Below are 14,153 nucleotides of genomic sequence, written 5' to 3'. Positions count from 1 at the left end.
GCGAAGGCCGCTGGTCAGTGAAGGCGCTGCCCGGCTCACTCGGCATCACCTTCACACGTTCCCCGTCTCTCAGGTGAGCACCGCGGGGACGCCAGCGGCCATGGGGCGGCATTTTTGCTCCAAGAAATGACACGGACGGCTCTAAAGTGGCGATGGCCGGTGGATGCGTGTGGCCGCGCATCCCCGAGCCGCTTCAAAATTCCAACCACCGCCTCCACGTGAAGGGCAGGTGGCGGGAGTCCGCTGTCTTTAACATCCCCGAGTGAGCTGGCGAACCTGCAAAATGGCTGGGGGACAGCGGGAGAGGCATCGCCGTGCCCGGCGGGGAGCGGGGGCGAGAGGTGTCCCCGAGCCCCGCCGCGCTGCCCGGGCCGCCGCTCCTGGGGCGCTGCCGCCCGCTCGGCTCCCTCGGCGATGGCCATGGGCGGCGGGGCGGCCACGCGGCGCCGGGGGGGCGGAAGGTGCCAGCAGGGCCGCCCGAGGCCCCGCGCCCGCCTCTCCCCGTGGTGACCTTGGGCGGGCGGCGCGGCCCTCCCCGCCGAGCGCCCGCTCCGGCACCCACCCCTCCCGCCCGCCCCTGTATTTCTTCTTCTTTTTTTTTTTTTTTTTAATTATTATTTTTTATTTATTTATTTTGGCCGCGGAAAGAGTTTGAGGCGGGGGGGGGCGCGGGGAGGGAGGAGGAGGAGGAGGAGGAGGGAGAGGAGGCCGCCGTCAGAGCGGCCCGGGGACTTTCCCGGAGGGAGGGCGCGGAGGGGACCCGTCCCGGTCCTGGTCCCCGCCCGGGGCGGGAGGCGGCGGCGGCGGGCGGGGTGTGAGGGGAGGGCGGGGGGCGCCGGCCCCGCCGCCGCGGGGGAGACGCGGCTCCCGGCGCTGTGCGCCCGAGCTGCTGCTGCTGCTGGTTACGCCAGCCCCGCCGCCTGCCTCTCCGCTCTCCTCGCCTCTGATTCTGCGCACAGCCAGCCCCAAAGCCTGTCATTCTGCAAAACACAGTTTACTCAACAGAGAGAGCGAGTGGGGGAGCGGGAGAGGTGGAGAGAGGGAGACGGCGCGGAGGAGCCCAGTCCCGCACCCCAGCATGGCTTCGGGGGACCTTTACGAGGTACCGGGGGCCGCGGGGCGGGCGGGCGGCGGGGGGGGCGCCGGCCGGGGCGCCGCCGAGGGCAGCGGGGGCGCGTTCGGAGCCGCTCCGCCGAGCCCTCGTAGTTGCCGAAGAGCGGAGGAAATCGCCGAGGGAAGGGCTGGGGTGGGGGGAAAAGGGCTGGCGTGTGTGCCCGGGGGGGGCAGGGAGGGATGGAGCGGCTCCCCTCCCTTCCCGCTGCCTCTCTCTTTCTCTTTCTCTCTCTACTTTCCATCGGGCTTGATCTTAGCAGGCCTTGCAAGAGGGAAGGAGGAAGGAGTGAAGGAGAGCGAGAGTTAGCGGTAGGATGGGGAGGCGATCGCGGTGTGATGAGCCCGGAGAGTGGAGAAAGTCCAGGTAAAGTCATAGGCGCTCTGGACGTGCTGAATGTGCAGATTAGTGCGAAAAAATGCGCCTTAGCGCTGCCGGGAGGCGCAGGGATGGAGGCGGCTCTGCGCCCGCTGTGCAAAGTGCAGGAGCCGGCGCCAGGTTGCTTCACCTCCTGCCCGGGGTGCTGCGGGGGTGGCGGGGGCGGCGGCCGGGCCGGGCCCCGGCTCCCCGCGGGCCGCAAAGTTTGGCGGGGGCCCCGCTCCGGGCGGCCCGGGCTGCGAGGTGGGGCGGGCGGCGGCCCCCGGCCCCCCAGCCCGGCGTGCGCTGCCCCCCGGCCGCGGCGGCGGCGACAGCGCCGGGGCAGCATCGGGCGACGGCCGCCGGGTCGGGGGCAGGCAGGGAAAAAGGAGCCGGCGGGCTGTGGGCGAGACCCAGCCGAATTTTGACCTCCGACACCCAGTTCCAATGCCCCAAATGAGAACGAGTCTACCACTCTTGCCACGCCAGAGAAGAAGAAGGGAGAAAGCTGAAATGAAAAATAAGACAGACTGGACATGGGTGTTTGAAATATCCAGTTCCAGTAAGTGGAATCAAGGTGGAAGTGTTAAAAACACCAAACATGACTGGATGTCCTACACTTCTTGGTCTGGAGCACCTCCTCGGGCTCCACATTTCCTGGTGAAATGGCCGTTTGCAGTGAGGTTCTCTGGAGTGCACAGTTTAAGACATGGGTCAGAAAACATCACCTTCCAGTTGGAGCTGTGTGTCAGTGATAGGTACTGCTCAACCATCAGGGTGTGCTTGGGTGTAGAACTGCTGCTGCGGTTCGTTGGACGTGGTTGGACTTCTTCTCTGTTTGATGATATTGATGATCAACTGTAGGGTCTCAAGTGCAAGCAGTGCAGGATCTGACAGGTTTCACGTAGACAGTTTTCACTTTGTCTTTCAAAGTCTTTAGCAGAGGTCACAGCTAAGGGATGACATTGCTCTGTTAGGATGGTGGTTTACTGTGTGTGACACAGACCTCCTCTGAAGTGAGCAGCACTTAAACTCCCCTACGTGGTGTTAAATTGTCGGAAGTACATGATGATCTGGATAGTGTCATTGACCTCCCCCCTCACCATTTTGCAGTATGTCATTTAATTTGTAATTTTAAGGATATTGTAAGTCAGCTGTGTTGCTGTTGTGACTCCAGAATAGCCAGTGGGAGTTCTGTGAAGAACAAGTTTTACCCAAAAAAGTTAGTGATACACTTCTAGGATTAGTAGTTTCTGGGGTGCATAGAAGATCTTTGCCTGGTGTTGTCTGAGTTTTCTTTAGACATTTGGATTCGTTCTAGAAAGAAATGAAGCTGATATGTCTTAGGCTAATGGTAGCTATGATGGTTTAGCTCTGACTCATCGTTAAAAAATTCTGCTGTTTTATGATCCTTGTGCTGTAAGATGATGAGGTTTGGTAGTTGGATGTGGCAGTGTCACTGTGTGACATCAGGTGAGGTTGCTCAAGTGGTCACCTGGTGTGTTCTGTGAGGGAGCAGACCAAGAGCCCAGTTTGCAGGCAGTCTCTTTGCAGGCATCTGCATGGAGGAATGAATTTTTGGTACTGTGGTTCAAAGCCTCTGAATCACTTCCTTTCTTTGTTACTCCCCTCGAAATACTTTTGCTTATCATTGTACAATATGGAAGGATTGTCTCCACCAGAAGAGGTAGGTGGAACAAGTGTGCCTGTTCCTTTCTTGTTGTGTGAGGTGTTTGGAAAATGACCTCAACTGGTCATAGTGTAAAATCTTCATCCACATGATGGACACTTGGCAAAAATGTGTGCAGGGCTTCATTTGCATTTTGTATCTTCACTGGGAAGTTCTCCATGACAGAGGTCAGAAGAAATGTCTAGAAAGCTGAAGAATTTGAATATCTAATCGGTAGCAATTGTGTAGATGGTAGTGGCTTCATTTAAAGATGACTCAGTTTTGCCTCCCTGCTTTTTCCCCTTCCCAAAAAGCAGCTGCATCCAGGGGATTTATTAGAAAGAATCTCTTAGGGCTTGGATGTCCCACACCAGTTTGCAAGTGAGATGAAGTGCTTTATGCCCTCAGAGCAGTCCCAAGTTCTTGAACAAGTAAAACATTATGTGGACCACAAGATTACCATTAAACAGTTTCAGGATTTTACCTTGAAATAATTTGGGACTGTGGGTGTAAATAAATAATTTGGATCTTATGGTGACATTCCAAAGCTATAGTGCACTCTTGAGTCCCCTTTCACTCATTAGTAATATCCAAAACTTTCAAGGATTCTTATTGAACTTCATCAAGTAACACCAATAATTAACTATGCAATTTGGAGAATGTAATACTGGCTGAAAAATTATTTTTAAAGCCAATCATGACATAGAGGCCCTGATAAAGCACATGGAAAAAGTGCAGGGTGTATATTGCTTGTATGAACTCATCATACTTTGGTGGTATCCAAGAAACTTATAGAAATTTTGAAGTTTTGGAAGTAGATGTGCATATTTATCCTGTCAGTTCATTCATTTTCTACTGTCATGTCATCTTAAAAGGCTCTTCAACCTTTTAAACTTAAAGATAAACTCAATTACTGCCTTTATAATGAAACAAAATAAGATCACAGACAAAATAACCTCAGTGTTTGGCTAGGTAGGTGCCTTTTTCCAGTTAGAAATGGCTTTTAATCATCTGAAATGCCTCCTATTACATTTAGGTTAGGAGTGGGAAACAGGCACCAATTTATTCTAGAAGCAAAAGAACACCCATAGGAGTTCTGTGTTTCCTGCTAGTCAGTTCTAGACCTGTGTGGTAGAACCAAGACACTTTACAGCCAAAGATAATTATTCAATTATATGCTAAAATGTAGGTGTTAGTTGTGATGTTTTGAAGTCCATTTTTTCCTTTAACAGTAAAGGATGTTGTGTATGTTTTAGTGTAATTCTCAGGCTATATGAAATACTGGTTTGCCTTTGCTTGACTTCCATGTGCTTATGATTTCAAGCTTTTATGAGTGGGTGAAAATGTCATGGAATATTCCTTTTTTTTTTTCCCTTGCTTTTCCTCTTAAGAGGTAACCTGTTAAATATTAAAGACCTGTGGTGCATGTTTCCTTAGAAATAATAATCTGAAAATAAAGGACTGACAAAAAGGGTCTTCAGAGTGGCCTTCATTCAGTAAGGCTGCCCTGGTTTGCCTTGTGTTTTACAGTACACTGCTGGAGGCATGGACAGGAAATACTCGTTCATTTCAGCATCAGACACAATGGGAAATGTATTTACTTTTAAATACCAACTTTGTTGATTTCATAATAAAGTTTTCAGTAACTTGAAGTAACATTTTTCATTTTTCATGTACAATTCCATGTACATTACCTGAACCCAGACAGTTATCTCACAGACTCTGGTATTTTAAGTCTATGAGATGGCTCTAGAGGGGAAAAAAATTCCATATGAACTGTGCTCCTAACTTTTTTCCCCAAGCCTGGAGCATCCTTTTTACTGCAATAAAAACCTCCTTTACTGATGAATATGTGAGCCACTTATCAGTGTTACAGAGATGCTCTTTAAACACATTTCAGTGCTTTATTTATGTAATATTTTGGGGGGGTAGTATGCAATGAACACCATTAGACTTTCAGGGGTGAAGTTGAAATCTGAAGTGGTATTTTACCATTGTGGCAGATTGTATTACACCTTTGATAAGTGATCTAAAGTTTACACCCAGTTCTCTGAAGGGGACTTAACATGTACATGTTTCTGTATCACAATAATAAAACCAGTCTTTAAAGCTCAATAGTTATTGCATTAAAGGGAAGAATGACATTTTTAAAAATGGCATCTTCTCCCTGAAGTGATGCAATGCTCATGGCTAGGAGCATGTCCACCACAGTGACACATTTCAATTCAATCTTAGCCTGTTTCATCAGCAGTGTAAGAATGAGCTGCAGTTTATTTCAGCTCACATGATCCACTAGAAAGATAAGATACTTCCAGATAATTGCAACATTTCCCATTTGTACGTGCACTCAGGTACCAGCAAAGTCAAAACTTGAAGATAATAATGGCACTGTTTGAATCCCTGCTGCTGAATCCCTATGACATGTGGAGACATGCAGATGGGAGAGAACAGGGTTGAACTTCTGGATGCAAGGTTTGGCTTGAGATGCAGGGTTCAGAAAATCATCTTTGCTTTACAAGGAAATGCAAGTTTTGTACAATTGTGCTTTCCATATTGCATCTCTTTCAATGGAGTCACTTAGCAGAGATACATACTCAAACCTGCTTATTGAACTGAAAAGCAGAAATCTATTTTTTAATTATTTCACATATGTATTTTCTAAGAGGTGACTTGGAAGAAGTTGGTGTATTTTAATAAAGATTATTTCTCAAATCAGCCTCTGTATTGATACAGTTGCTCTGTGGTGAAGGGATAGGACTGACTTCCCAAGCAGAAAACAGTGGCTTGAAGTAGGATTTGGGCAACACAGAACAGTTTAGCACCTACTCCTGTACACTGGCAAGCTGTGGATGCAATGCTGATTTCAGTAATACTGAGCTGGCACTCACAAGCTCTAAGATTTGGTTGTCTGTAAGTAACACCTTTTCAATTTTTTTAGTGCAAAAGCTTCACTAATAACTATTTTGAAGAATCAGCTATTTATCACTCATCTGTTCTCAAAATTAGTGTTCAGATGACAACTGTCCTCAAAACCAAGTAACCTCCAAGCAGTATTAACTTCAGTAGGTAGAAATCCAGGAATTTTGTTGCCTGATGAAAGTTTTCAGAACTCTGTTCCAAATGTGGTGTGATTTGCAGTGCAGACTGTATTCCTCAATCTTAAACTGGGCAATCAACTGAGGTACAAATTGAGGTATAAAGATGGCAACAAAGAGTTAGCCAGAGGTCCCCTCTGCCCACGTCATGGCACTTCTCTAAATTAAAGTTACCAAGCAAGGTGCAAGAGCAGACCTGGATAACTCTGGCAATATTCATTGTCTTACTAAGAAATTCCAGTTTAGAGCTGCATTTGGAACATTGCAATGCCCATGACTGTCTTGTTTGCCTACATCATCACTGCTGCCACAAGCCAAACTTCCTCATTACACTGTAAACTGCTGAGCATATTTTGGGACACCCAAAACCAATTGATTTGTTACAATCTTGATAAAGTGTTTTATCGGGCTCAAGTGTAGCTTGCTTCAAGGTACAAGTCCTTAGTGTGCTGCTGCTTGGGAGGGACACTGAAATACACCCTTGTCACTCTTCAAAGCCTGAACATGTGAAGTGAAGGTACCTCCAAAGCCACTGAACTGAACAATCCTCCTTCCCTTCAGTGTCCAGGTTCAGTGCCCATAACTATCCAGAGATTCAAATTGCATCATTTTTTGTAACACTTCCTGAATGACAAATACAGTGCATTATTTTGGGCTGGTCTTTGATTGAATATTAAAATCCAGCAATAAACTCATTGCTTAGTAATTGCTTCTGAAAGTTAAAATATTTTGAGAGAGACAGCTCAAATAATGGCAAAATTTAAATGTGGTCTAATATTGAAGGAAATGGGCTAATTATTTTTTTTAAATCAATGGAGTGATTGTGATGGCCAGCTATGTTGTAAATAGCATTTCTTTGTCCATTCATTTGACTTCTAGCATTAGTACAGTTTCTTGCCTCTGTACATTTTCATCAGTGCAATCCCTTTTTGTTGTTCCTTCTTATCCATATATTTTTCAGATCGTTTTTGCAGCACAATTTTATGATACTGGCATCCTGACACTGGCAAAAAAAAATATTAAATAGTTAACTGTTTCTTGTATTCAAACTATTAAAACAATAGCATTAAAGTCAAATGTTTGTAATTACATTCATGCAAATACAAATATTTTGGTTTTGACAAAAGGAAATTCATCCTTTCTGCCTGTTGAATTGCAATGCTACACTCCTTGTTTACTATTAAAATTTTACATTGGTAATATTGCAACACTAAAAGAAATACACTTGAGTCTGTTTTCTTCTATTACACAGAACAAATGTAGATTACAGTACTATTTCAATATTATCTCATTACACGTCCTGATATAAAATATTGCTGCAAATTTATTGGGTCTCTAAAGACTTTCACAAAAAATTGATATGATTGACCTGTGGAGAAAAGAATGATTCTTCTCATGCCTCACCAAAAAGAAGAATTAGGCTGACTCTTGCAAAATGGTAAAGGGTAGTATGAGCAGGAGACTGCAACAAAACACTAAAACAAAACCATCATTTTAAAACATCTGTCAGAAAGACACTTCTGTCTGAAAATAGCAGTTCCCCTACTTGAGCTTTCCTAGATGTGTCACAGAATATCCACAAAATTTGCACCCCATTCCTTCACAGAAGCAAACCAGAAACAATGAGGATATTTTCTTCCTTCACGTTCTTCAATGCATTTATTTAGATTTTTTGGGGGTTTGGTGAAATCATATTAATCACTTATATGTGCTCATACCAAATGGATTAAGAAGCAATACCAGGGACTGCACAGTGCTGAGAGCCATTGCATGCAGATTAGTAGCACCTGTCAAAAGAAGGAGAAGAATAGAAGAAAAGAAACAGAATTAGCAGATACACGTGAGCATGTCTTGGTTTGGACAAGAGTTAACATTTTTATAGGACATCTCACAGATCTTAGGGTCAATATTTAGAGAAGAATGACTGGCTGGTGTAAAGGGTTTTTCAAAAAACCTTCTTCTACGATCCCACAGGAGCAGCTGGTAACAAAACCAAACTGTGGTCCAGAAGGTTTAGTCATCTCTTAGACCACCTGGCTTACAGAGGTGTCTGTGAATAGAGGTTTTAAACACTGGTATTGGGACCTGTGTTGTATAACAGAGCCATCAATTACTTGAAAATAATCACATTTACTCCTGATAATTTATAGATTATTATTATTATTATAATTGTCAAGACAAAAGTTGTGAGTGAAGAGCTGAATGACAGCAACTGAAATTCAGTGCTTACAAATGCAAGCTAATGATCAAAGGAAAAATAATCCTGACTATTCATGCATAAAAATGAGCCCTGAAGAAGATATTACTATTCTAGAGAAATCTTGGAATCGTCATGGAAGGTTTCTGGGTGTGTCCACGTTAGTATTTTAATTTGGATCACGTGCATGTTTTTGAAGTGAATCTCCCTGTGATCTCCAGTTACCACACCTGTGCCTGCATCACAGCACTGTCCTGGAGAGCAGTGACCACATTCCCTTCCAGTGAAACCAAACCAGAAAATGTGTTTCAGCTCCTGATGGGTGTCCAGTCCATGGCACCAGACTTCTGGCAAACAGAAGTTTACCTGTTATTAAAAAAGCAATTGAGAATGAAAGGGAAGATGATGATCCTTGTGTCCCTGGGGAACATGGGGCTTCCACCTGTGCAGCAGTGCACCCACTGCCAGGAGACAGAACCAGAAGTGATGCCGAGAAAGGCCATCAGGGGATGGAGTGGCTGTCACTGAAATGACACATTATGAAAACTTTCTGGCTGGGTAAAGAAGTGATTGAATGGTATAGAAAAGACAGATGGGGGATATTCAGTTAAGTCAGAGATGAATGCTATTTCTCATTGCACAAGAAAAGATATGCAGCAAAGGAAATAATTAGGCAAGTGATGGAGACAAGGGAAGTACTTTACAATAATTAAATATTGGAACTCTTTGCCATGGGATGTTGTGGAAATCAGAATTGTAAAAGGTTTCAAAGAATGGTAAAACAGGTTCTTGGCAGATTGATCCCTTTATACTTTTCAGCACAAACCAATCTTTAAACTGCTAATCATGAGAAGCTGTGAGGGCAGAGCAAGGGCAGCACTTACTCTATAGATGCTGTTTCCTAAGCATCCAATACTAATTTCTGTTTGAATATACAACACGTTGAGCTAAGTGGACCTTTAGTCTGACCTCATATGGCAGTTCTTAGTTTTGTACTTACTACAGTCATTAAACAAACATAGTTATTGACTAAGGTGTTGATATGCTCTTCAGAGATCACAAACACACAAGCTGTATCCCAGTATTCCAACTCCTAACCCTTGTGAATTAATATCTTTGCAAAGCAAAAGACAAAACAGAATAGCTTGGTTTGGTTTCTGCTTTAGAGCCCTCACAGTCTAGATGTAGAATCACAGAACCTTTAAGTTTGGAAAAGTCTTCTAAGACCATTGAGTCCCAGCACCACCAGCTTCACCTCTAAGTTGTGATCCCAGGTACTTTTTGAACACTTCCAAGGATGGTGATTCCACCACTGCCCAGGACAGCCTGTTCCAGACTTCTAACAAGCTGCACTGTGTGGTACGAACCAACAAAAGAGAAGAAGAGAGGAGGTGATAAAGTAACATTGAATCAAACTTATGTAATAAAAATGAAGTTTTGGCTCCTTGTTGTAGCTCTGCTTAATAACTGGGGCTAAAGGGTTAAAGATAAACTGGAAACATTCCAGTAAACGCATGGCATGAGGCAAATGATTGAGTCAGTGTTACTGGAAAGTCACATTAATGGAATAATATGTTTCTGATGAACAAAACAAGGTTTCTCCTATGAGAAAAGCATTTCAGCATCTAAAAGGGTTTATCCACAGCTTTCCCACATTTATGGTTTTGGATGGGATTCATAGACTTCCTTAATACTGTACAGAATTGTCAGTCTGCCTTACCTCAATATACATCAAAAAGCCACTAACTTTTAATTAATTTCTAACAAACCCATCAAGTGGTTATTCTGTTATTAGGGGTTTTTTTTCCAGAAATAGTGATTATTAATATACTGATATATAAACAATCTCATTTCTAACTGACCAGCCTGTCCTGTCAAATTGTTTCACACATGTACAATGAACTTTTTTGTGACATCACTTGGCAATCACTGCAACAAAGGAAAGAGCATTGCTCATGTATCTTATTATTCTTAGTAATATGAGAGATCTTAAAATAAAGTGTGACGTTGCATAATTTTTTTAAAGACTACTTGTGAAATTTGTTTGACTCTGCTAATGGACTTGCCTTTAAATGTTACACAGTTGAAATCTGCTCTCCTATTTTTCATTTTTTTGGGAAAGGACAATTTTGTAAAATATGAAATTACATTAATGCACCTAATGAATTTGTCTTCCAGAAATCTTTTGTGATAAGTTTCAGGTATTTTAGCATAGAAAATCTGACAGGAAAGGTGCTGGGTTCACATGGAAGGAAAAGGCACAGTAATGCTTACAGGGCTTGTAAATGGGTTCTGAGAGAAACTGCAAAGATGTTGATCACAAAGTGTTTTGGTGATGAATGTAAGGGAGGAATAGCAGACTGCAAATGGAAGTGCATGAATTTAGGATGACACAGCACGGGAAGACCTTGGTTGATGTGAAGTGACTGAATTTATCTCTACATAAGCAGAGGAAGTAGGAAACTTAAGTTCAGCAATGGTGCAACATAGCAAAGTTTCAAATGAAACAGGAATATGACTCACATATTAAAAGCTATACAGGGAGGAGGGAAACTTTAGATCCCAAATTAAGTACCAGGAATTAGAGGGAAAACTACATTTATGTTCAAAAATTACTTCACGTGATTCCAGGGGAAATAACCTGAAAGTTCTTGAAGGAATGATAAATACTGGCTGAAGAGGGGCAAGAACTTTGTGATTTGTCTGCAGTAACTGAAAGCAAGAGTCTGTATTAGGGTCCAGGTGCTTAAACTCAAGCTTTCCACAATCTGAAAATGGGAAAAGTTGAGAAAAAACTTGTGCTATTGTGTTCAGTAAATATTAGCACTGGTTCATCATTTTCTGCTGTGCTGACAAGTGAGAACCAATGTACTGTACTACAACAGTCAGAAAGGACATGGTAGAGATGATGAAGAACTTGACAGTGTTGTATTCATGTGGTCACTGTTACAGACCATGTGCTGCTGTTTGCTGCAGATTAATACATGCAGTGTTTGCACAGTCAGCAAAATGCATCATGGTATGGAAACAGTGATAAAAGTGACAGGAAACTGAAAGAAGCAATGAAAAAGAAATTATTTCTGAGGGTGTGTTTTTGTGTGTGGTTTTCAGGGTATTTTGTTTGTTTCATTTTTTACAGTGGAACTGCAAAATGACCACTTTTCTGTCTTTGTGTATAAAAACAGTGTGAGATAGGTAATTAAATAGACAGGCAGTACAGGTAGCAAAATTCAATAAGACTGAATTTTCCTCTAACTTTCCTTTATGGTCTGTTAATGTCTTATGTGCAGTAGAAGCCATAATCATCTGTGCACTGATGATGCACAGAAGGTGTAACAGAAACACCAGAGAAAGTTGTGCTTGATAATCTGTTCTAACATCTACCAATGAAATAGCTTCTCTTTCCCCCTACACACAAAGAAACCCTCAGGTTTCTTAAGAAAAGGAAAAGGGTGAGGCCCTTGGCCAACTTTTTTAGCCTTCCCAGTGCTGCATTTTGTTTGTCTCTTGGTGTCAAAAATGGTGATTGTCAATTAACTGTGGGAAATGTGACTCTCTCAGAGGAAAATATTTGAGTATCAATGTGCTGAGCAACACTTTCAGAGCCCATGTGATTTGGACCAGCTCCTTCCTCTACTTTTTGCAGGTTTAGGACCTTGTGCAGCACTCTGCACCCAACAGTGATGTGTTAGTGCTGACAGGGAAGCTGAAGTGTAAATACACCATCAGAATACACAGCAAGCAGGGTGTCTCTGTGGCCTGGTGGAGCTCAGGAGCACCACAGAGCTCTGCTCCTCCCCTGGCCTCACGCAGCATTGGAGGCCATTGGGAGGAGACTTTTCACCAGCAGCAAATTCCATTGCCTGTCCTATGCATTGCATCAGGTGATGGGTTAAAGCACGAGTTCCAAGGTGGCCTTGTCATCTCTCCCTGCTGACTAAGGCCTGTGTGAACAGTCTGTTGTATGGCATTTATCAAATGGATCGAGATAATAAAAATTACAAGCTCCAAGGAAGACACCCCTTTTTTTTCATTGTACACATCCCAAGCTTTGCATTACTATTCTCATCAATCTTGTTACAGAGAATGTGCTGTCACTGAAGAGCAGCATGGCTCAACATGTGGACTACAGTTACAGTTCATAATCTCCTATGAGCAGCCTCCTGCTGCCTCAGGAAGCATTGAGAAATTGCCAGAACTGATGGAAGACTGTTCTTTCTCCCAGCTGAATAGCATCTCCCCAGCTTTGTCATGGGCACCACAAAGGATGACAGATCTTTTTCCTGCATTGTTTGACCATGCTGTGCTTTGGCTTTCTGACATGACATCACTTTGAGTATTTCTGTGAGTGCCTCTCGGAAGCGTATCAGGTATTGCAGTGGCACAGGGTGACCACTTACTGACAAGCTGTTGTGGGCTGTGATTCAAATTGTTCTGCAACTGTGCTGCTGTTAGTTTTTGTGCTTCATCCACTCATGCCAAACACCACTGACAATCTGCTCTGTTTGGAAGAAAGGCAGGTCTCCTTTTAACATGAAGTGAACGTTCTATTTGTACCATGAATGATGCAATTTCCTCCCCTGCTATTAACTGCTACTCTTGTAGCCTGTTTAGTTTTCCAGGGGGAAAAAAGTCTTGCTTACTGATCAATAAGAGATGTAGTTTACATATAGTTTTTATTTTGGATATGCAGTTTGCATTGCTGGTATATCTTCGTTTACACAACCCTTGATTTTCTACAGTCCATTTGAAGATTTGTGTCCAAAGGACAGGTTACAAACCAAGAACAATAATTTTTAAAGTTTTGCTACAAGGCAGAATTCCTTTATTTAACTGAAATAAATTATTTTCTAAGATGTCAGATTCCCTTATTAATTCTAGGATTTTGTGGAGCACAGAACAGCTTTAACATAACTTTTTCTAAATGTCTTTCTTACTTGGTGTCCATCTGCTGTTGCTCCTGTTACCACCAAAAGGCAGCCATTCCACAATAACCAGCATTTAAAAGTTGCAGTGTAATGGCAGCTGATCTTTCAAAGTGCTGGGTTAGACACCAAGGATGTTGTTTAGTGCTGAGAAATCACCAAGGATGTTTTGGATGTACACTTAAATATGTACACATTCTCAGGCATTGAGGGGATATCTGGGGATTGCCTACAGATATTTAGTAGTTGATATATCACTTATTCAAGATTTGGAAAGTACTTGAGAAGTAAGCCTCAGGGTTAGCAGAGGAGCGGTGTGATAAGCCTGAGATCTCACAGAAGAACTGATAGCAAGACCTACCTTTTCATTCCCCCTGTGATTATACAGCAGTGCAGCACAGCTTTGCAGAGACAGATACAGCCTAACTGAGGGAGGCAGAGCATGAACCAAGGCTGGTTTACAGCCAGTTTTGAGGCTTTTTTTTCTTTTGAAGTGACTAGTCTGCAGCTCCATTTCTGAGAAGGGTACTTGAACGTGTGACTCAAACAGAGACATCTGAGAACGGGGTGAAGCGGTGGCTGCAGCCCTTGTGGGACAGAAAGTGCTGAGTGCTCAGAGCACCTTCCCCTCTGCAAACATGGCAGCAGCTGCTTTCGATCTGTGGCTTCTCGCTGCTATTGTGTGAGGGAATCACACTCTGAGTTTCGAGAGCCACAACAGAGAGTAAGTAAAGCTGTGGCTCATCTAGGACTGGGTGTTATTTTAATGAGCTTAATAAATCCTATATAGGACTGAAAG

General features: G+C 43.5%; 1 protein-coding gene across 1 annotated transcript in view; it reads left to right on the top strand.

Moving 5' to 3' along the window:
- Positions 1 to 682: 682 nt before the first annotated feature.
- Positions 683 to 14,153, top strand: part of CDYL2 (chromodomain Y like 2) — a 59,498-nt gene continuing 46,027 nt past the window's right edge. Inside the window, exon 1 of the mRNA XM_074550817.1 lies at positions 683 to 1,102. Coding sequence (XP_074406918.1) covers positions 1,079 to 1,102 — 24 coding nt within the window. The 5' untranslated portion in view covers positions 683 to 1,078. The remainder of the gene's footprint in view (positions 1,103 to 14,153) is intronic.

This window comes from Zonotrichia albicollis, chromosome 13 (assembly GCF_047830755.1).
Source record: "Zonotrichia albicollis isolate bZonAlb1 chromosome 13, bZonAlb1.hap1, whole genome shotgun sequence".
Lineage (NCBI taxonomy): Eukaryota > Metazoa > Chordata > Aves > Passeriformes > Passerellidae > Zonotrichia > Zonotrichia albicollis.
This window is presented reverse-complemented; position numbering and strand designations above follow the sequence as displayed.